Source organism: Cetorhinus maximus, chromosome 5, assembly GCF_964194155.1.
Source record: "Cetorhinus maximus chromosome 5, sCetMax3.hap1.1, whole genome shotgun sequence".
NCBI classification, from domain to species: domain Eukaryota; kingdom Metazoa; phylum Chordata; class Chondrichthyes; order Lamniformes; family Cetorhinidae; genus Cetorhinus; species Cetorhinus maximus.
The window spans coordinates 3,647,285-3,671,317 of record NC_135883.1 but is presented as its reverse complement, the minus strand read 5'-3'; the positions used below and the strand labels follow the sequence as shown (position 1 = coordinate 3,671,317).

Sequence of the window (24,033 nt, the reverse complement as noted above, 5' to 3'; positions counted from 1 at the left end):
TTGAGGATTATCAGATCAGCCTTGGTCTCATTGAATGGTGGAGCAGTCTTGATGGGCCGAATGGCCTACTTCTGCTCCTACGTCTTATGGATAATCCTCAAATCCCCCTTCAGTTTGTCTACACTTGACTTTGTTTAAAATTGGTAAAATGTTCATGGGGTTAAAACAACAGCTTGCATTTATATAGTGCCTTTAAAAGTAGTAAAAGCACTAAAATGCTTATTGAAGGCTTTAAAAAAACAATATGACACCATGTTACATAAGGAAATATTAAGCCAGATGACCACAAGCTTGACCAAAGGGAGAGGTTTTAAGGACTGTCTTAAAGAAGGTGGAGAGGGGTAGGGAGGGAATTCCAGAGCTTCAGGCCTAGGCATTTAAAGACATACCACCAATGGTGGAACGATTAGAATTGGGGATGCATTGGAGCCTGGAATTAGAGTGTAGATATCTTGGAGGGTTGTAGGGCTGCGGGAGATGGTAGAGATAGGGAGGGGACAAGGCTGTGGAAGGATTTAAACACAAGGTGAGAATTTTAAAATTGAGATGTTCCTTAACCAGAGGCCATTGCAGGTCAGTGAGCATGGGTGAATGGGATTTGGTTTAAGTTAAGATATGGGCAGCAGAATTTTGGATGTGACCTCAAGTTTACGTAAAGTAGAATGTGGGAGACTGGCCAGGAGTGCATTAGAATAGTCAAGTCTGGAGGTAACGAAGACATGGTAAATGTTTCAGCAACAGAAAATCTTATACAGGGCAGAGTTGGGCAGTGTTATGGCGGCGAGAATGGGTGGATTTAGAGATGGCGTGAATATGTGTTTGAAAGCTCGACTAGGTCAAATATGACTCAGAATTTGCAAGCAGTCTGGTTCAGCCTTAGACAGGCTTAGTTGCCAGGGAAAGGAATGGTGTTGGTGGCAAGGGGGCGGAGTTCATGGCTGGCTTTCCTTAATTATAAATTTATTAGAATGTTATTGTTTATTTTGAGGGGAATTGAATACAAAAGTAGGGAGGATATGCTTCAGTTATATTGGGCATTGGTGAGATCACATCTGGCGTACTGTACAGTATTTGTCTCCTTATTTAAGGAAGGATGTAAATGCATTGGAAGCAGTTCAGAGACAGTTTACTAGACCAATACCCGGAATGGGAGGGTTGTCTTATGAGGAAAGGTTGGACAGGCTAGGCTGGTATTTGCTGGAGTTTAGAAGAATAAGAGGTGATTGATTGAAACTTTAAGATTCTGAGGGGTCTTGACAGGGTGGATGTGGAAAGGATATTTCCTCTTGTGGGAGAAGCTAGAACTAGGGGATACTGTTTAAAAATAAGGGTTCGCCTATTTAGGACAGGTGAGAAGAAATTTTTTTGAGGGTCCTGAGTCTTTTGAACTCTCTTCCTCAAAAGGTGGTGGAAGCAGAATCCTTGAATATTTTTAAGGCCAAGCTAGATAGATTCTTGATAAGCAAAGTGGTGAAAGGTTATTGGGGGTAGATGGGAATGTAGTGTTGAGGTTACAGTCAGATCAGCTATGATCTTATTGAATGATGGAGCAGGCTCAAGGGGCTGAGTGGCCTACTCCTGCTCTTAATTGGTATGTGCATGTGAGAGCCAGGAAAGGAAGTTAGACACCATGCTCTACAACATTTACACCTCTAAGCGGTGGGATGGTTGTAACTTAATTGATCCACAAAATCTTCCCCTTGCTTCTGTCCATCTAGCTGCACAAGACGTCATCTTCCTGCATATATTTACTCCTAATGTGAACTTATCTTTTATCACTAAACATCAGTGTTTACAACCCACTGAGGAAGGAGAGCTGACAAAATGGGCCAAATGGCCCTCTTCTGCACCATAGCAATTCTGTGATTATGTGTGTGAAGCAGTGCTTTATCTACTTCTGGGGAATGGAATGGAGCAAGTGGAGCATTTTTCAGTCGGGGCTTATTTCGGGAACAGTGATCATAATACACTATAACCCCTCCAGACTGAAATCTAGTGTTCGAAGCAGTTGTCCAGAATTTTGTTTGAGCAGACCCAAACATCGCAAGGTATCATTTTAGTACAGTACATTGGGAGTCAAAACATGGGAGATACAGTGTTTGGATAAGTAAAATAATTTTTATTACTATTTTATAATGTTTCACCACTGTTTTATTATTTAGGTAAATATTTATATCTATGGTGTTTTCTGGGTCTCACACATTCTAAAACCCAGAAAATTCTGAAATCCAGAAATGACTATCAAGCATTCTGGACTGGAGAGGTTACAGCATATCAAGTTAGAATAGTCGTGGGGAATGACAAGGAACAATCAAGTGCAAAACTTGGAGGGGGGCTAATTTTAAGTGAATTCAAAAGGTATTTAGTCCAAGTGAATTAGAATTGCAAATAGATAGGGATAGACACATTCTCACAAAGGGGAAAGGAAGGGAATTCAAAGCTAAAACTCCCTGGGTGACTAAAATATAGATGTTAAAATGAGACAGAAAGGGGCTGATAAATTTAAGGTTCATAATACGTAGATAATCAATCTGGATACAGAAATTACAGAGGGAAAGTTAGAAAGGAATAAGAGGGGTGAACCAAGAAGTCTTTTATAAACCTGTAAGTGGGTAGTCAGAAGAAGGGTGGAGCCAATCGGGAACCAAAAAGATCTTGTGGAAGCACATAGCAGAAGTATTAAATGAGTGTTTTGCATTATCTTTGCTGGAGAAGCAGATACTGCCACTGTATCAGTAAAGGATTCCTTGATAGCCACATTGGATAGGATAAAAAAGGATAGGATAAAAGATTGGCAGTACTCAAAGTGGAACAGTCATCCATTCTGGATGGGTTGAGTCTTTGTTTACTGTGAGAAGTAAGGCTGGAAATTGCAGAGGGCCTGCCTGCACTTTTCCTAAGTTATAGGAAGTGGTGCCAGATGACTGGAGGATTGCAAATGTTACACTCCTGTTTAATAACATGGGAGAGTGATAACCCCAGCAATTGAAGGCCAGTTGGCCAAACATTAGTAGGATAATTTAAGGGACAAAGTTAAATAGCACTCAGAAAATAATGAGCAAATAAATGAAAGCCAGTACAAATCATATTTAACTAACTGAGTTCTTTGATTAAGTAATGGAGAGGAATGATGAGGATAGAGCATTTGATGTCTATATAAATTTGAAAATGTGATAGACCAAGTACCATATAACAGATCTATAAGGAGAACTGTTGTCAATGGATCAAAAGGATAGCAGCTGTGTATTGAATTGGCCAGTTGTTAGAAAGCAGAGAGTAGTGGTGAACAATTGTTATTCATGCTGGAGGGAAGTTTACAGTGGTGGTTCCCAGAGGTTGGTATTAGGATCACTTCTCTCTTTGACATGTAAACAATGTGGATTTGGGCATAGTGGGCATAATTTCAAAATTTGCAGATGATACAAAACTTGGAAATACAGTAAACAATAATGAAGATTTTAACAGGAAACGGTGGGGGGGGGGGGGGGGTGAGGTGAGGTGCGGGGAGGGTGGTGGGGAGACAGTGGTGTAGTGGTATTGCAGAGGCCCAGGCTAATGCTTTGGGGACATGGGTTCAGATCCTACCATGGCAGCTGGTGGAATTTAAATTCAATTAATTAATTAAATCTGAGATTGAAAACTAGTCTCAGTAATGTTTCATTGTCGTAAGAATCCATCTGGTTTACAAATATCCTTTAGAGAAGGAAATCTGCTATCCTTTCTGCAGAGCTGCAGCTGAGAAGTCCCAAATCCTGATGGGCTTCATCACAGGGTCTTAAAAGAAATGACTTGAGATAGTTGATGTGTTGGTTTTAATTTTCCAAAATTCCTTAGATTTGGGGAAGATTCCATTTGATTGGAAAACAGTGAATGTAACCCCTTTATTCAAAAAGGGAGGGAGACAGAAAGCAGGAAACTACAGGCCAGTTAGCCTCAAATCTGTCAATGTTGGAAACTGTTGATAAAGACGTTATAGCGGGCACTTGGAGAAATTCAAGGTAATCAGGCAGAGTCAACATGGCTTTGTGAAAGGGAAATTATGTTTAACCAATTTATTAGAGTTCTTTTGAAGAAGTCACGTGCTCTGGATAAAGGGGAACCGGTAGATCTACTGTACTTAGATTTACAGAAAGCATTTGATAAAGTGCCACATCAAAGGTTATTGTGGAAAATAAAAGCTCATGGTGTAGTGGGTAACATGTTGGCATGGATAGAAGATTGGCTAGCTTGAGGAAACAGAGTAAGCATAAATGGTCTTTTTCTGCAGGTACAGCAAGAAATTAGGAAAGCTAATAGAATGGCATTGTTTATTACAAGGGGAATTAAATACAAAAGTAGGGAGGTTATGCTTCAGTTATACAGGGCATTGGTGAGACCACATCTGGAGTACTTTGTACAGTATTTGTCTCCTTATTTAAGGAAGGATGTAAATGTGTTGGAAGCAGTTCAGAGAAGGTTTACTAGACTAATACCTGGAATGGGAGTGTTGTCTCATGAGGGAAAGCTGGACGTGCTTGTATTCGCTGGAGTTTAGAAGAGTAAGAGGCATTGGGATGGAAACATACAAGATCCTGAGGGGTCTTGACAGGGTGGATGTAGAGAGGATGTTTCCTCTTGTGGGGGGATCTAGAACTAGGGGCCACTGTTTAAAAATAAGGGGGTGCCCGTTTAAGACAGAGATGGGGAGAAATTTTTTGAGCATCATGAGCCTTTGGAGCTCTCTTCCTCAAAAGTGGTAGAAGCAGAGTCTTTGAATATTTTTAAGGCAGATGTTCTTGATAAGCAAGGTGGTGAAAGGTTATTGGAGGTAGGCAGGAATATGGAGTTGAGGTTACAATTAGACCAGCCTTGATCTTATTGAATAAATAAAAACAAAATACTGCAGATGCCGGAAAATGCTGGAAAAGCTCAGCAGGTCTGACGGCATCTGTGGAGAGAGAAACAGAGTTGACATTTCGAGTTTGTATGACCTTCCTTCAGATCTCAGAGAAGTAGAAATGTGAGGAAATTTATACTGTTCAAAGTGGGTAGAGCAGGTGAAGCTGGATATATGGCCAGCGATAGGTGGGGGCAAAGGAGAGATTGACAAAGATGTCATGAACAAGAGGACAAAGAGAGTGTTAATGCTGGTGATAAGGGCTAAAGAAGTTGCTGATAGTGGCAAAGGTAAGAAAGCAGAATGCGATAATAGCAGAACAAGGGTAAGCACCCTGAAAAGAACAACATGAACAAAGAACAGATGGCCCTTGTGGGGGTGGGGTGGGGGGAGGGGGCGGTGGTGGGGGAAAAAAGGATCGAAAATGTGATAAAAAGGGGGATAAAACAATTAATAAAAATAAAAAATAAAAATGAGTTTTGAAAAAGGGTGAAGATAGAGGAGAGAGTACATGATCTGAAGTTGTTTAACTCAATGTTAAGTCCGGAAGGCTGTAAAGTGCCTAATTGGAAGATGAGCTGCTGTTCCTCTAGTTTGCGTTGAGCTTCACTGGAACATTGCAGCAGGCCAAGGACAGACATGTGGGCATGAGAGCAGGATGGTGTGCTAAAATGGCAAGCGACAGGGAGGTCTGGGTCATACTTGCGGACAGACTGAAAGTGCTCCGGAAAGTGGTCACCCAGTCTGCCCCAGTTAGCGGACACATTGGGAGCAGCGAATGCAGTAGACCAAATTATAGGAGGTGCAAGGGAAGCACTGTTTCACCTGAAAAGAGTATTTAATCCCTTGGATGGTGAGGAGAGAGGAGGTAAAGAGGCAGGTATTGCACCTTTTGCGATTGCATGGGAAGGGGATGAGGTGTTGGGGGTAATGGATGAGTGGACCAGGGTGTCGCAGAGGGAAAGCTCCCTACGGGCTGCTGATGGCGGTGAGGGGAAGATATATTTGGTGGTGGCATCGTGCTGGAGTTGGCGGAAATGGCGGAGGATGATCCTTTGAATGCAGAGGCTGGTGGGGTGAAAAGTGAGGACAAGGGAGAGGTAGGTGTGAGGGCAGAGGTGCAGGAGATGGGTCAGACACAGTTGAGGGCCCTGTCAACTGCATTGGGTAGGAAACCTCGATTAAGGATGACATGTCAGAAGCGCCGTTTTGGAAAGTGGCATCATCAGAACAGGTGCAACGGAGGCGAAGGAACTGAGAGAATGGGATGGAGTCCTTACAGGAAGCAGGGTGTGAGGAGCTGTGGTCGAGGTAACTGGGAGTCGGTGGGCTTGTAATGAATATTGGTGGACAGTCTATCACCAGAAATGGAGACAGAAAGGTCATAGAAGGGAAGGGAAGTGTCGGAGATGGAGCATGTGAAGGTAATGGAGGGGTGGAAATTGGAAGCAAAATTGATAAATTTTTCAGGTCCAGACAAGAGCATGAAGTGGCACCGAAACAGTCATCGATGCACCAAAGAAAGGAGTTGTGGGAGGGGGCCTGAGAAGGACTGGAACAAGAATACATATCCCATAAAGAGACTGGCATAACTGTGGCCCATGCGGGCACCCATAGTCACACCTTTTATTTGGAGTAAGTGAGACAGGTTAAAGGAGAAATTGTTCAGTGAGAGATGGGGATTGCTCGGGCCTCTCATCCACCACTACTCACCTCCGTCTGGCTGAACTACTTCTCACTGAACAATTGATGACTGTTTCGGTGCCGCTTCATGCTCTTGTCTGGGCCTGGAAAAATTTATCAACTTTGCTTCCAATTTCCACCCCTCTATCACCTTCACATGGTCCATCTCCGACACTTCCCTCCCTTTCTTTCACCAGAAATAGAGAATGTGGGGTCATTCATTACAAGTCCAATGACTCCCACAGTTATCTCAACTACAGCTCCTCACACCCTGCTTCCTGTAAGAACTCCAACCCATTCTCTCAGTTTCTTCGCTTCCGTCGCATCTGTTCCGATGATGCCGCTTTCCAAAATGGCGCTTCTGACATGTCTTCTTTCTTCCTTAACCGAGGTTTCCCACCCACTGTGGTTGATGAGGCCCTCAACCATGTCCGACCCATCTCCTGCACCTCTACCCTCATGCCTTCCTCTCCCTCCCAGAACCATGATAGAGTCGCCCTTGTCCTCACTTTTCACCCCACCAGCCTCCGCATTCAAAGGATCATCCTCCGCCAACTCCACCAAACACACCTTCCTCTCACCCCTCCCCTGTCAGCATTCCGTAGGGACTGTTCCCTCCAGGACACTCTGGTCCACTCCTCCATCACCCCCAACACCTCACCCCCTTCCCACGGCACCTCCTCATCCAATCGCAAAAGGTGCAACACCTGCCCCTTTACCTCCTCCCTCCTCACTGTCCAAGGGCCCAAGCACTCCTTTTAGATGAAGTAGTGCTTCCTTTGCACCTCCTTCAATTTGGTCTACTGCATCTGCTGCTGCCAATGTGATCTCCGCTACATTGAAGAGACCAAGCGCAGACTGGGTGACCGCTTTGCGGAACATCTTCAGCCTGTCCGCAAGCATGACCCAGACCTTCCTGTTGCTTGCCATTTCAACACATTGTCCTGCTCTCATGCCCACATGGTCCGCCCTTGGCCTGCTGGAATATTCCAGTGAACCCCAATGCAAACTGGAGGAACAGCACCTCATCTTCCAATTAGGCACTTTTTACAGCCTTCCGGACTTAACATTGAGTTCAACAACTTCAGGCCATGAACACTCTCCAAATCTTCACCTGTTTTCTTTAATCCCCTTTTTTTCCAAAATTCATTTTATTTTTTATCCACTTATTTTTATTTTTGTTCATTTTTATTTTTATTCATTTATTCATTGTTTTATCCCCCTTTTATCCCATTTTTGATCCTTTTTTCCCCACCACCGCCCCTCCCCCCACCCCACCCCCACAAGGGCCACCTGTTACTTGTTCATGTTGTTCTTTTCAGAGTGCTTACCGTTGTTCTGCTATTATCACATTCTGCTTTCTTACCTTTGCCACTATCAGCAACTTCTTTTGCCCTTATTACCAGCATTAACACTCCCTTTGTCCTCTTGTTCATGACATCTTTGTCAATCTCTCCTTTGCCCCCACCTATCGCTAGCCTTTTATCCAGCTTCACCTGCTCCACCTACCCTAAGCAGTATAAATTTCATCACATTTCTACTTCTCTGTAGCTCTGAAGAAGGGTCATACGAACTCAAAACGTCAACTCTGTTTCTCTCTCCACAGATGCTATCAGACCTGCTGAGTTTTTCCAACATTTTCTGTGACCTTATTGAATGGCAGAGCAGGCTGGCAGCTGAGTGGCCTTCTCCTGCTCCTAATTCATATGTTTGTATGTTTCCTGGTCTGGCCTACCTGTGATTCCAGATCCACAGAAATGTGGGTGACTCTTAACTGCCCTCTGAAATGGCCTAACAAGTCAGTCTGTTGTACCAGAAACCCCTACAGAAACATCAACCAGTTGGACTGTGGCGGTTCAAGAAATTGGCTCGCCAAGGCCACTTATGGATGGGCAAGTAATGCTGGCTTTGCCTGCGACACCCACATCCATGAAAGAATACACTGTAAAAAGAAATCCAGGACATAAATTGACAAAAAGGCAAGACACATGGCAGTTAATATTTAATGCAGAGAAGTGTGAAGTGATACATTTTGATGGGAAGAATGAGAATGAGAAGCACGAGGTGCAGAACCAGGTGAATCCTCGGGGTGTATGTGTACACATTTTTGAAGGTGAAACGACAAGTTGATAAGGCTGTTAATGAAGCATATGGAACCTTTGGCTTTACTAATAAATGTATAGAGTACAAAAACAAAGTTACATTTTGTTATAAAACACTGGTTAGGCCTCAGCTGGAATATTGTGTTCAAATTTGGGCCAAGCTTTAGCATGGATGTCAAGCCCTTGGAGAGGCTGCAGAAGAGATTTACTAGAATTGTAAAAGCAAAGAACTGCGGATGCTGGAAATCCAAAACAAAAACAGAAATACCTGGAAAACTCAGCAGGTCTGGCAGCATTGGTGGAGAAGAGCACAGTTGACGTTTCGAGTCCTCATGACCCTTCAACAGAACTAAGTAAAAATAGGAAAGGGGTGAAATATAAGCCGGTTTAAGGGGGTTGGGTGGGTGTTGGGACAAGAAGAGCTAGGTAAAGGGCCAGTGATAGGTGGAGATAACAAAAAGATGTCACAGACAAAAGGACAAAGAGGTGTTGAAGGTGGTGATATTATCTAAAGGAATGTGCTAATTAAGGGTAGAAAGCAGGACAAACAAGGTACAGATAGCTCTAGTGGGGGTGGGGTGGGGTGAAGTCTTAAGGAATGTGCTAATTAAGGGTAGAAAGCAGGACAAACAAGGTACAGATAGCTCTAGTGGGGGTGGGGTGAAGGAATACTAAAAAGGCTAAAAGGTAGAGATAAAACAATGGATGGAAATACATTTAAAAATAACGGAAATAGGTGGGAAAAGAAAAATCTATATAAGTTATTGGAAAAAACAAAAAGGAGGGGGGAAAACGGAAAGGGGGTGGGGATGGAGGAGAGAGTTCATGATCTAAAATTGTTGAACTTAATATTCAGTCCGGAAGGCTGTAAAGTGCCTAGTCGGAAGATGAGGTGCTGTTCCTCCAGTTTGCATTGAGAAAACACCAACTGGAAGAACAGCACCTCATCTTCCGCCTAGGCACTTTACAGCCTTCCGGACTGAATATTGAGTTCAACAATTTTAGATCATGAACTCTCTCCTCCATCCCCACCCCCTTTCCGTTTTTTCCCCTCCTTTTTGTTTTTTCCAATAATTTATATAGATTTTTCTTTTCCCACCTATTTCCGTTATTTTTAAATGTAATTCCATCCATTGTTTTATCTCTACCTTTTATCCTTTTTGGTATTCCTTCACCCCACCCCACCCCCACTAGAGCTATCTGTACCTTGTTTGTCCTGCTTTCTACCCTTAATTAGCACATTCCTTTAGATAATATTGCCACCTTCAACACCTCTTTGTCCTTTTGTCTGTGACATCTTTTTGTTATCTCCACCTATCACTGGCCCTTTACCAAGCTCTTCTTGTCCCAACACCCCCCCCCAACCCCTTAAAGCGGCTTATATTTCACCCCTTTCCTATTTTTACTTAGTTCTGTTGAAGGATCATGAGGACTTGAAACATCAACTGTGCTCTTCTCCACCAATGCTGCCAGACCTGCTGAGTTTTTCCAGGTATTTCTGTTTTTGTTTTTGTTTACTAGAATTGTACTAGGAATGGGGGACTACGGTTAGGCTTAGAGCAGTGAAGGAGTTTTCATGGAGATGTTCAAATCATGAATCGTTTTGATAGAGTAAATGAAGAACTGTTTCCAGACACAGAGGGTCAATAATCAGAGGGTGCAGTTTTAACATGACTGGAAAAAGATCCAGTGGTGACATGAGGATTTTTTTATTTATGCAGCAGGTTATGACTGAAAGGTTCAGTAGTAACTGTCAAATGATAATTGGATAAACACTTGAAGGGAAAGAATTTATAGGACTATGGGGAAAGAGCAGGGGAGTGGGATTCATTGGACATCTCTTTCAAAGACCTGGCACAGGCATGATTGGCCAAATGGCTTCATATGTAGTGTTACAGTAAAATCCCTGAGTCAAATTCAGATGGCACGAAATTCTGCTTGTGTCTAAGTTCTCAACCATTCCCACCAGCAGAATAGCAAAAACCATAAAACAATGCCCATAATTAGCTGAAATTCCACAGTGATCGATGCAGTTTAGCAAAACTTTTGTTTGGTGCCAGCAAGAAAAATAATGCTGAAATCCTTCGCAATAGAGGTGTTCCTGCGGCGCGACAAGCTGACCGCTTCGCCATTGGTCATGTGACTGTACCGGCCAATCAGAGAGGAGTGGATAGATCTAGCGCACTCAAATATGAATTGCTGAACAAGCTGTCATTTTGCATTGAGGTTTCTCTATGAAGCAACGTGCAAGTGGCAAAACCTGAGAGAAAGCTAAGTGTCGATCAAAGAGAAGATGACGTTGATAGAGCATGGTGTGTAGCAGAAAATGGGAATCATGAAGAAGTGGGAGATTCCCATAAGTTTGTCCACCATTCTGAAAACCAAGGCGAACATCTTGGAACAGTTCATCAAATAGGCATCCTCTCCGGCAAGGAAGAAGATGAGGATGGCTGCCTAGCCCAACATCAAAGAACTCTGCTAATGTGATTCAAGGCAGCTTGATCAGAGAACATGCCCATCTCTGGCATTAGGGTGGTGTTCAATGCATTGCAGTGAGGGCCCAATATGTGACATTTCAAATAGAATGCATTTTAGGCATATTGGGCTACATAGAGATGCATTTGCGTGGCACAATGGGCCTCTGCAGCTATCACACAGTTCTGCTTAACTCAAATTTCAAGGTGGTTCCCCTGGGATTTGATTAATCGAGAGTTCACTGTATTTTGTTCTCATACAGCTTGCATTTGATGTAATGACTGGGGTCAGGAACATTTTAACTGAGAACTAAGTAATATACAGACAAAACCTTTGCATCAGAAACTTTAAATTTCCTCCGCTATTGAGTTACCAAATTTCTAACATTCTTCCCCACCCACCTTTTGCGGGGGGACTGAAGCTGTGCTTAGAGGAGATATTGTAACTCTTTACTGATAGTTATTGGTCTCTGGAACTAATTCAATTTATCAAGTACTTTTGAGATCTTTTTGCATGTGATGAGGCACTACACAAAATTATATAGTTTAAGTGCAAGATTTTCTGCACACTACAGAAGCAGAAAGAAGCCTGACCTAACAAAAAAAGACTAGAATTGAAAACAATAGTAACTACATATTCCGTACACATAGAATCTCAGAATTGTTACGATGTAGAAGGAGGCCATTCGGTCCATCGTGTCTGCACCGGCTCTCTGAGCATTTTAACTTAGTACCAATCTCCTGCCTTTTCCCTGTAACCCTGCACATTTTTTCTATTTAGATAATCACCTAATGCTCTCTTGGTTGCCTCAATTGAACCTACCTCCACCACACTTCCAGGCAGTGCATTCCAAACCCTAACTACTTGCTGTGTGAAAAAGTTCTTTCTCACCTTGCATTTGCTCCTTTTGCAAAACACTTTAAAACTGTGCCCTCTGGTTCTCGATCTGTTTATGAGCGGGAACAGTTTCTCCCTTTCTATTCTGTCCAGGCCCCTCATTATTTTAAAAACTTCTATCAAGTCTCCTCTCAGCCTTCTCTTCAAGAAAAACAGTCCCAACTTCTCCAATCTTTCCTCATAACTGAAGTGTCTCATCCCTGGAACCTAGAACATGTCAGAGAGTCTGTCATCGCCAACACACTAGTGTGTCTGCTTCATTAAAATACGATGCTAACTCTCAGCAGCGCATCTCTTAGCTCCACAGTCCCTGAACTGAGATTATTAAGCAAAAAGAAAAATTAAAACATTCTTGTCGAAACCTTTGTCATTCTAAATTTATTATCTTGTCATGAAATGGTACAAGAATACTTTCATAGCTAAACAATGAAAAACTTCTTCCATGAATGGCAGAATGAAACCAGTTGAGGAAATTAATGAAGCCTGGGTTTCGTTACAGGGCCATTTATCATAAGGATTGGATGGAAGAGAATGAACCACCCTAGGAATGACCAAATATTAGCTATCGTGGAACTGTCTGCCGTTTCTGGTCATAGCTATAAAAAGTTGCGGGTTCTTGATTTTCTTGAAGACATTCTGGCATGTCAAAATGGAGGGTTTGGGGAAATATACAGCTCAGGCCAAGTCCAATCTTGCTCTGATGATTTTGTCTATCTTCTCCCTTACCCCACACAGGTTTACATATAAATATCAAAACACTGTCTGATATCAGAAACGTGTTAGAGGGCGGAATCTTCTGGTAGTGGCAAGGTTGTCGGTGACAGTGGGACCAGAAGTATGTGACACTTCTCGTAGGTGGGCCAGCTGGCCATGTGATCATGCAGCAGCCAACCAACTAGGTATTTATGCATGAGGAGTGTGGCAAATCATGTGACAGGGGTAAACAGGAAGTTGACACTCCTGACATTACCTTATGGGGTTGAAGGCCTGGGCACCACATTTTAAAGGGCACTTGGACAAGCATTCATTCCCTGCATGCCAGAAGCATTACTCTCGCTGTCTGAGAGTAGGATTTGGGATCTGCAACTGTTGCCACCCACTCTCCACCTGCAATCCTTGGATCCCTGGAGCTGCTGCCACCCCATACAAAAGTGGAAAATGTTTGAGAGCGAGCAAGACTGGCCCCACCATTCAGTGATGCCACCCTGCAGGTTCTCCTCCAGGTCATCCAGGAACAAAAAAGAAAGAAACACTCCCAGGACAGGTGGTCCTGTTTCCAAGGGATGGCAGCAGGAGGCCCTCCTGTCCTGAGCACTTGACCAATGGGAAGGCCTATACTTAGCATCAGCCACACCCTGGTCTTCACCCACCCCACTGTTGTCAACTTAATCCTCAAGGTTCACTGCAGAGAACTCTTCTTGTTAACGCAGCCATGCCCGTGAACATTTGCACAGTGACCCTGGAACTGGAAGCCATCGCCTTCCAATGCCCCTCAGTCCCCTTTTTGATCTTCCCTCCATCATCCTCAACCCTCAGTCCACCACCCTTGCCCTGCCTTCGGCGGCCTTTGATCCACCCCAATCACCCTTGACCAGCTATCATTTTCTGTCGAGCTCTCCCCGGCACAGTAGAACTATGCCATCTGCCCATCTGCCCACCTCCCTATCCCCAGCCCATTACCCTCAACCATACCATGCTATCAATCATCCTCAACCCTCCCTCTAACATCCTTGACCTCTCCACAACCATGCTTCCTTTTGACATTGACCTTCCCTGCTTAGTACAGCTTCCTCCCTCTCCCATGAGACTTCATAGGGCTGCCACCTGTCTCCCTCCTTCCCTCAGTCAACCATACCCTGTTCTCCTTTGACTTCCACCTCCAGTCCCCTCCCCCTCCCTCCCTCCCTCGGTCAGCAATGCCTCATTCCTCTTTTTCACCTTCAACTGTCGTCACCCAATCTTGATTATCAATGCCTCCTCTCCAGTTGTTGAATGAAGCTTCTCATAGAGGAAAAAGCAGCTCCTACTCAACCCAAATCCACCAGGAAGACAACCTCACCTGCTGTACCACATGTTTAAGGATTTGTAAATCTGAAGCATGTGTTTTTTGTTTTCTGATTACTTAAATGGGAAGGTACACTTAATTTTGGTGATGTTGCTTCTTACTTAGCATGCATAACATGCAAATATATTAAAATGAAGTGCCCGACACTTGCCGCTGGGAAGCTCAATCTGCTGCCAACTTAATTCTGTAATTTCATCCTGCCATTGGGAAGCTGACATTTTGCTTCTCGCTCAATTAAGTGTCACCACCCACCTTGTTTCCTGGTCCCAGGAGCTTCACAAGGTTTCACCCAACAAGCCAAATTTTTGTTAATTGTAAGTCTTGAAAGACATCCTGTAAGCACAGCCTGTAGAACAGAACAAGGCAGAACAGCACAGCATCTATGTTCACGTGCAAGCATTAACACAGCTATTCACATCTTAGGATGCAGTTATGAGGAGGAGGAGCAAGATTTTTGACCAAAATAGAGCAAGAATCTTTAGTCCTGCAGTACTTTTCACCTCAATTCCAGATCTCGTTTCAGCCTTAGTCCGAATATGGACAACAAGGAGCACTTCCAGAGATGAGCTGAGTTAACTGCCTCTGACACCAAGACAGCATTTGACCGAGTGCGGCAGCAAGGAGCCCTAGCAAAATTTGGAGCGAATGGGAATCGAGGAGAAAACTGTCCACTAGGTGGAGTCATACCTAGCACAAAGGAAGATGATTGGCCTTCAACCACAATCATCTTAGCGCAGGGCATTGCTGCAGGAGTTCCTCAGGGCAGTGTGCTAGGCCCAACCATCTTCAGCTGCTTCTTCAACTACCTTCTCTCCAACATAATGTCAAAAGTGGGGATGTTTGCTGATGATTTCAGTGTTCAGTACTATTCACAGCTCCTCAGATACTGAAGCAGTCCATGTCCCCATGCAGCAAGGCTTGGACAACATTCAGATTTGGGCTGATAAATGGCAAGTGACATTCACACCACACAGCAGACAATGACCATCTTCCCTTGACATTCAGCGGCATTACCGTTGTTACATTCTGGGCTTTACCATTCACCAGAAACTTAACTGGACCAACAATATAAATTTTGTGGCTACAAAAGCAGGTTAGAGCCTGGGAATACTGCAGTAAGTAACTCACTCCTTGTCTCCTCAAAGCCTATCCACCATCTACAAGATACAGATCAGGAGTGGGATGAATACTCCACTTGCCTGGATGAGCGCAGCTCCAACAACACTCAGGAAGTTTGACACCATTCAAGCCAAAGCAATCCGCTGGATTGGCACCCTATCCACTGCCTTAAACATTCACTCCCTCCACCACTGGCACACAGTAGCTGCATCATGTACCATCTACAAGATGCACTGCAGTAGCTTGCCAAGGCTTCTTCAACAGTACCATCTAAACCTCTATCACCTAGAAGAACAAGGACAGCAGATGCATGAGAACAGCACCTGCAAGTTCCGCTCCAAGTTACATATCACCCTGAGTTACCATTCCTTCACTGCTGGATCAAAATCCTGGCACACACTCTCAAAAAGCATGAAGAGTATACCTACACCACAGGGGCTTCAACGGTTAAGAATGTGGCTTACCGCCACTTTAAGGCAATTAGAGATTGTTGGCAAAGCAAGCATTCATTATAAATGTTCACACTCCAAGGACGAATAAAGAAAAAATTCTCTTGCTCCTTTAAGACTACTATTTGATTAAGCACTCAAATGTCTCCTTAAGTGACCCAGTGTCGAATTTTGTTTGAGAATGTTTCTGTGAAGTGCCTTTGGACATTTTACAACATTAAAAACAAGTATATGTAACAACACCTTGGACAGATCCACTGGTGTAAAGCTTAATATAGTTGTGACCTTTACAACCCTAGGAAGAGCTATTCCTGAACCAGATCAGGCAAAATCTTGGTGCTTTGCTGATCTTCAGGTATCACATCCTTTAGATCACCAATAACCCTTCCATAAAATTGCCTGATTCTGTCCATCCACTGCTGAAGCCTTTATCCATGCTTTATCATCATCTTTGCTTTTTCCATTTCTGCTGACCTTTTAGTCTACACTCTCAAAAAGCCCAAATCTCAGCTGTACATATCCTGTTTGCATTATTTTCTGCACTGCTTGTCTTGGCTGACTCCAACTTTACTTTGTCCCCAATGCATTTCCTCAACCACTCCACTTCACATTCCTTTGCTGCATCTCAACCTTAACTCTGCACTTTCCAACAGTATAACTCCACCCTTGGTCTTCTAACTCCAGCCCCCTTCCAAACAATTAATGTTGGAATGTGGGAAGTATGAAAAAAATTGATCTCCAATTTTCATAAGAATGAGCAGTACAACATTTTTTATTAAAATTGTTTCAATCCTAATATTGATTTAAACAACCTACAAAAAAACTACGGGATTTTATCATTTGAACCTCAAATTTCTTTTCACCAAATTCAAGGCACTTTATAATGACATTGATGTAAATTACATGTACCACAAACTTCCAACAGAATGCTCTTTTGCTTCGTCTACCTAATTTAAGTTTGAGGCTTTCAACTGAAAAATGCTTCCATTAACTGCTGCTGTCCTACCCTGGAATTCCTTCTCTATATGCCTCAGTTTCTACCTCTCCACTGATTTCCTGAAAACTACTATTTCAACCAATATTTTGGATACCTATCCAAATCTCTCTCCACCCACTCCATCCAGTCATTTGATCTTTTATCTTTCTCTGTGTTAAGTGCCTTGCATGTTTGATAATTTAAAATGCTATGAAACAGCAAGTCCTTTTCCCTTTCCTTGTCACTGCTCAAGACCCCCTTTGTAGCTTTGGTACTTGGTATGGTTGCTTCAAGACACTTGAAGCTACACTGCTGATATGTGAAGTACCTTGCAGTTTGCAAGCTTATAAGTTTGCAGATAATTAAGAGGCTGTTTGATGCCAGATATAAGCTACACCATTGTACTGCTTCTACATTGCAACAGTGATTACACTTCAAAAGCACTTAATTACTGTAAACGCTTTGAGGCATCTGATGGTCATGAAAAGTGCTATATAAATGTCACCATCCTCTGACTGCTCCTCGATGACATGCAAGCTGTGATTCTCACCAACAGAGTCCCTTTCTCAATGAAGACTGGGATCAAATTAAGATCTGTCGTTGTACCAACCCTCTTCTCCATCTTTTTCCCTGCAAAATTGCACCTCACTCATCTCCAGCAAATTGCCCACAGGCCTGGGGATAATTTGAAGAACAGATGTGAAACTGTTCAACCTATTCAACGATGCGAGCACATCAAGAGACTTTGCCAAGGACATGCAGTGGCAAATTTGAGGCATGGGAGAGAGCGCATAAAGCTCCAAACACCTCACCTCGCCCAACCCTTCAAGCACCACCTGCCCCACATTTGGTAGTGTCTACAGCTTTGCGCATTGGACTTATTAGCCATCTCTGAATCCATCGAACCAGAGTGGAAACAAGTCATCCTTGATCTTGAGGAACTGCCTAAGAAGAAGAATATAAACAATGCAAGTTTTTCTTTCTTTTCTATCTGCCCATTCAGCCAATATTTTTAGCGAATATATTCTATGCCAAAGCCTATCCTGCAAATTATTTTGAATTAATCTTATTAACCAATTGTTGGAAGTTTGCTGAAAACATTCCTTCATCACTGTCTCCTCAATTCAAAATGTAGGAAAGCACCAACACAAGCAGCATGACTTCATTTATGACTTCTGCTTTGTCTGAACGAGAAGCAATTCAGTCTTATCTTTCCTGTTCAAATTCTCTTTTAAAGGCCCTTTTAACATTGAAAGTAGTAACGTTGAGCTTAATACCATTCTTATGAAAAAATGTAGCCCCAGCAATCGATTCAGTTCCATTCCCCTGCTCGCTCTTATCTTGTGCTGAATTTTTAGTTTCAAATACTAATTTGCCCTAATTCTTATGCCTGTGTTCTTTAAAAAGTATAATGGATTTTGCTTCCACCACTGTTTTTAATGCAATATTCCGTGTTCTAACTACCTTGTGTGTGAATGTGAAAAAAATCTGCTGAACTCTCCCTTCTGTGAAATTTCTGCATTTCACCTTACTGACTCATCAACTAGCATAAATATATTTTTCTCATTTGCCTTATCAAAACTTCAATAAATGTGTTTTAAATTATATCTCCCTGTAATCATCTTTGAACAAAAAGAGCTCCAGTTTGTCTAAAATGCAAGCACATTACTACAGTTAATGGAAATCTGAAAGAAAGATGGAAAATGCTGGATACTCTCAGCAGGCCTGGTAGAATCTGTGGAGAGAGGAATAGAGTTAAGGTTTCCTGATACAGGTCATTGGCCTGAAATGTTAACTTTCTGTCCACAGATGCTATCTAAACTTCTGTATGTTTCTAGTGTTTTCTGTTTTTTAATCTCACTTTTCTCGCTTCTTATTTCTGGTAACATCTGGGTGAATCTATTAATCACCCTCTCTGTGTCCCTATCTGTGTATTGATGTTGTCCCTGAAGTAGGATACTCAAAACTATACACCAGTATTCTCTGGCTCATAATCCCTTTAACTGTCCTTTGAATATTGAACCCAGAAGCATTTGAGCCTAAACACCATAATTTTATGTTTTCTAAGTCACAGACTTTGCAGAACAACCTAGCTAATGATTTATGCAGGTTTCATTAAAAATATAAGAAACAGGAGCATGAATAGGCCATTTGGTCCTTTGAGCCTATTGCTCCATTCAGCAAGGCCATGGTTGATCTTCTACCTCAAATACATCTTCCTGTACAATCCCTTAGCACCCAAAAATCTACTGTCCCTGACTTGAATATGCTTGACAACTGAGCGTCCACAGTTTTCTGGGGTAGGGAATTCCACAGGTTCACAAGGACCGTTGATTCAAATTTCTGCATTTGTTGGCTGTTGCAACATGGAGCCAGTGCTCAGATGTTCACTGCTTCAGAGTTGGCTATCAGTTCTTCTGTGAGATTCTTGTCTGGCATCAGATGCAGCTGCTTCCTCTGCTGGTGGGATGTATTTGTAATGCTGAAAAGGGACTGGCAGGGAATTTTGCTTCTAGATACAAACACTTCACTTGAACCCAGAAGGTAACTTCTCTACTTTGGGATGCCATACTATCCTGTACATGATTTCTCAAATTCCACTGGCTCAAATTATAGATAACTTGTGATGTGACCTGCGATCTGAAACAGGTGCCTTCAAAATGCAGACCAAGGTCAAGTAAGGCTGTGTGATAGCCCCAATACCATTTGCAATCTGTCTGACAGTGGCTATTCACCTCATCAAAGATCAATTGCCCTGTGGTGCCAGTATTAAATACTGCCTAGCAAGAAAAGTCTTTAACCTCCATCACCTCCATGACAAAATTAAACTGTCCACCATCGATATATATGATCTACGTTTTGGGAATGACTGCATTGCCATTGCCCACTCTGCACCAGGTTTCCAAGCATGCTCAATCTCTTCAATTTTGCATGCAAGAAACTCAGCTTGTCCTTGAATATTGCCAAAACAAAACTCGTATACTAGTCCACACCTGGTCAGCCAAATATTCCACTACCTCATATGTTGAAGGAGAGTCTCTGGAATATGTTGACACCTCCCATACCTTGACATCCACATCTCTGTAATGGCCTACGCTGATGAGGAGACCCAACACCAGATTAGCTGCACCAGCTCAACCTTCTACAAACTATGATAGTGAATGTTTGACAGGAAAGACCTCTGCAAGTCAGCAAAAGTCCTAATGTACAAAGCAGTTGTCCTCACCACACTCCTGTACTGCAGTTAGACTTGAACTGTGTATCAGCGACACATAAGAGCACAAGAGAAATTCCATGACCAGTGTGTCCACTGCCTCCTACGAATTCAATAGAAAGACCGAGGAACAAATGCTCATGTCCTCCTTGAAGCCAGCTTCACAGGGATTCAGGCAAAACTCCTGCAAAATCAAATTCAATGGACCAGACACTCTATCTGGATTGCTGAAAACAATGCCCCCTGTTTTCTCAACTCTCAAATGGCCAACGTTCAAGAGGAAGACGAAGAAAATGCTTTTGCTGCTCTCTCTAAAGCACAGCAGCATTGCCCTTAATAACTGGATGGAGAATTCTGCCAGCCATTCAAAATAGCAACAACTTGTCCATCAAGCTGCATCGCACACACCGTGACAATGTCTTAATGATGAAGCAGAGCAGCAGCAGAGAAGGAGAGTAAAGGAAGCAAATCCTTCACTCTGGATCCCACTACCTCATGGGATGTCCAACCCCATGTGCCCAAAGACCTGCATTTGAGAATCCACCTGTTCAGTCACATGAAGATCCATGGCAAAACTTGTGACTCTGATGCCATATTTGAATCGAGGGATAGCTGACGACGATGTGAACTGCCAGAGGGCAAGGAACCTCACTAACAATGTTGATGTGTAAAATTATCGTTGTAGTTTTAACTTGAGATTGTCAAGTGGCATCTCCCTTCATTTACCCTCCCCCACCATTTGCCTTGCCAGAATGCCCTCTACTTTTTGGGAAATATTACCAAAGCAATACAGTAGCTTCATTCATTTAGATGTGCATCAAACCTCTTGCATCTTAGTGAATTTAGTTATCTTAAGTTGCTGTAGTGTGATGTACCTTTTATGAGAATACATGAATGTGAATAGCTTATATTAACAGTTCTAAAGTGTACTATGTACAGATCAGTTTTTCCTAAAATTCTTGGTCCTGAGTTGAATAGTATACTATTTATATTCCAGTTTGTAACATGCTTCAGGGTAATTGCATTTCCATCATTAGTCATACGTAATAGAACTTTTAATCTTGGGATGTCTATTTGTAGTGGACGATGATCAAGATAAGTGGCACTTCAACTATTGACCAAAATATTTTAACATTTTAAAACCTGGCAGTGTCCTGCATTATGGCTGCCAAAAAAAGGCTGAGCATAGTAACGGAAAAGAATTGTGGCAGTAGATGGATAATGGGAAATGAGTTTTAAAGTAAAAAAGAGTTTGAGGGCCAATTTGCAACACTGGAACTTCCTTATGGGACTTAACGGCTTCTGAAAGGTGTTGAGTGGTGTACCTCCGGTGATCCCAAGAACCACTTATCTCTGTGACAAATTCTGCCTTTCTCGGGTTGGGAAAATAACATACCTGTGCCTGGTTTACTGTGGCCAGATACAGGACTTTCAATACAATTAGGAATATTTGCCTTTAGAAAATTTTAATGATGGAAAAGTATTGAAGGTTTGACGGTTTTCTGCACCAAAGTCCATTGCATACGTGGAGTTGGAGTTCACTGTGACTAATAACCCATGCTTGAGAGTTATGGCTGTTGCATTCTGAATATCTTGGACATATATTGTTAATGTAAGATAAGAGTGGAAACCGTTAATGTTGATGTGAAATAAAAGGCTAGTTCTGATAAAATGAAAGAGGTTACTGTAGCACAATACAGTAAAGTCCCACAGTTCGCAACTTCGCCTTTTGTGATTTTGTTTATCTGCGTGAAAGTCCTTTTACACACGATCGCCCATTGCGGCACTAGTGTGCGTGTGAGAGTGAGACACTGGCGAGGGGTGGGGGGAAGGACGTGCAGGTTAGCTGTGTATGCGCGCACACTTATATAGAGATATTGTTGCAGTGGCAGCTTCTCACCCCTGTCCAAACAGGAGAGAGAGGGTCAGCAACAGCAGCAACTTCTCCTTCAATCGTCCTGAGTGTCATCTGCACAACAACCAGCAATAGAACAACAAGCGGCAACCCTTCACCCAATGTCACCCTGAGCTGGGGTGGGGATAAGAGAGCACTCATTGAGGAGAGAGAGAGCCTTTAAAAGGGCCATCAGACAGACTGGACCCATGCGTTTGGCCATAGTCAAATGTTGGGGAGAGGAGGTGTAAAGAGAGTTAAATACCGGGATCACAGGTGGTGAGCTGTTTCGGTACTGGACAATAATGTGATGTTGTCAATAACTTGGGAGGGAGAGAGAGAGAGAGGTCTAGTCCTTTAAACCCGCTTTCTCATCTCTCTCCCTGTAATGGTGGAGTGAAAGGAACCGGCTCAGGGCTCAGGCCATGCTTTTTGCTTTCGGATTTCTGTCATTCAAAAGACAAAAGAGAAAATAAATAAGGAGGAAAGGGAGGGAGGAACTGGATCGGAGCGAGAACTGTGTGTAACGGCAAAAGGAGCAGTTGGTGCCTTCAGTACAGGAAAGTCTCTCAATGGGGGAGAAAAAACCCGATTAACATCCAAATTTTGGGATGGCCGCAACCTATCTAATTCACTCCCATTATAAAGTATGTTTGCCATTCGCGATTTGCCTATTGTGAGAATTTGCGGGAGCGTAACCCCTGTGAACAACGGGACTTTACTGTATTCATTTATGTTCCTGGTTATGGGTATTGGAACAATAAACTACTCTTTTAGCAAAAAACAGTGTGCAAAATTATTAATCTTAGAGGCACAAATGTTTGGGTGTTCAGTCAGATAAATGCTACAAGTTCTAAAGCTAAATTTGGACAATAATTGCATTTGTAACTGCAAAGCAGTATGTGTCTAATATTGTATGTATTCTATCCTAGTGGCAGTGGTGAGGATTCCTTGGATAGTTTGTTCTCTCGGCTACCATTAACTCCATCTCTTTCTCCACGGAAAAGAACAACAAGCCAAAGTAAATCTGAGCCACCACTTCTGAGGACGAGCAAGCGCACCATCTATACTGCAGGGCGACCTCCCTGGTATAACGAGTCAGGAACCCCATTTAAAGAAGCCTTTGTCATTGGTAAGTAATACTCAGGTTTTACACATTGCCAATGAAAAATATAATAAAACATGATTTAAACTTGGCAGCAGTAATGCCTATGGAACGTAGAACAGGAGTAGGGGCCAAATTAAAAAACAGAACCTGAAAGGTAATAATCTCTGGATTATTGCCTGAGCCACAAGCAAATTGGCATAGGGTAAATAAGATTAGAGAGATGGATGCGTGGCTCAAAGGCTGATGTGAGAGAAGCGGCACTTGCTTTTTTTTATTGATTCAAGAGGTGTGGGCTTCACTGGCTGGGCCAGCATTTATTGCCCATCTCTAGTTGCCCTTGAGAAGGTGATGGTGAGCTGCCTTCTTGAACCACTTCAGTCCATGTGGTGTAGGTACACTTACAGTGCTGTTAGGAAGGGACTTCCAGGATTTTGACCCAGCGACAATGAAGAAACGGCGATATATTTCCAAGTCAGGATGGTGAGTGATTTGGAGGGAAACTTCCAGGTGGTGGTGTTCCCATCTACCTGCTGCCCTTGTCCTTCTAAGTGGTAGTGGTTGTGGGTTTGGAAGTTGCTGTCGAAGGAGCCTTGGTGAATTCCTGCAGCCATGATCATAAAGAATGGTTGACTCTTAATTCTAAGCCATATGTTCCTATGAGTAAGAATCTCAAGCATGTTCTGCCATTCATTTAGACCATGACTGATCTGTACCTCAATACTGTCTACTTACCTTAGTTCCATACCCCATATTACCTTTACCTAGCCAATACCTGTCGGTCTCAGGTTTGAAATTTTCAATTGACCAAGTTCCAACAGCTTTTTGAGAGAGAGACTTCCAGATATCAACTCCCCTTTGAGTGAAGGAATGATTCCTGATATCACCCCTGAATAGCTTTGATTTAATATTAAGGTCTTCTGTCACTAGAGGAAATAATTTTGCACTGTAGCAATCAAATCCTTTAATCATCATAAACACTTCTTTTAGATCACTCCTGAATCTTCTATGGTCAGGAAATGCAAGCCTGGTCTTTCCAACTTGTCCTTATAATTGAATTCTTTTAGCCCCAGCATCATTCAGATGAACCTGTGCTTCACCTGCACCAAGGCTTTGTCTTCCTCGAGAACCAATCGTAGTGCTCCAGATGTAGTCTAACTGCTGTGGCATAATTTCCA

At 42.8% G+C, this 24,033-nt stretch overlaps 1 protein-coding gene across 2 annotated transcripts in view; it reads left to right on the top strand.

The window, feature by feature from the left end:
- Positions 1 to 24,033, top strand: part of LOC144680463 (uridine-cytidine kinase-like 1) — a 91,768-nt gene that overhangs the window by 4,441 nt on the left and 63,294 nt on the right. For both annotated transcript variants that reach the window (XM_078541430.1, XM_078541431.1), the window contains exon 2: positions 22,683 to 22,882. In XM_078541430.1, coding sequence (XP_078397556.1) covers positions 22,683 to 22,882 — 200 coding nt within the window. The remainder of the gene's footprint in view (positions 1 to 22,682; positions 22,883 to 24,033) is intronic.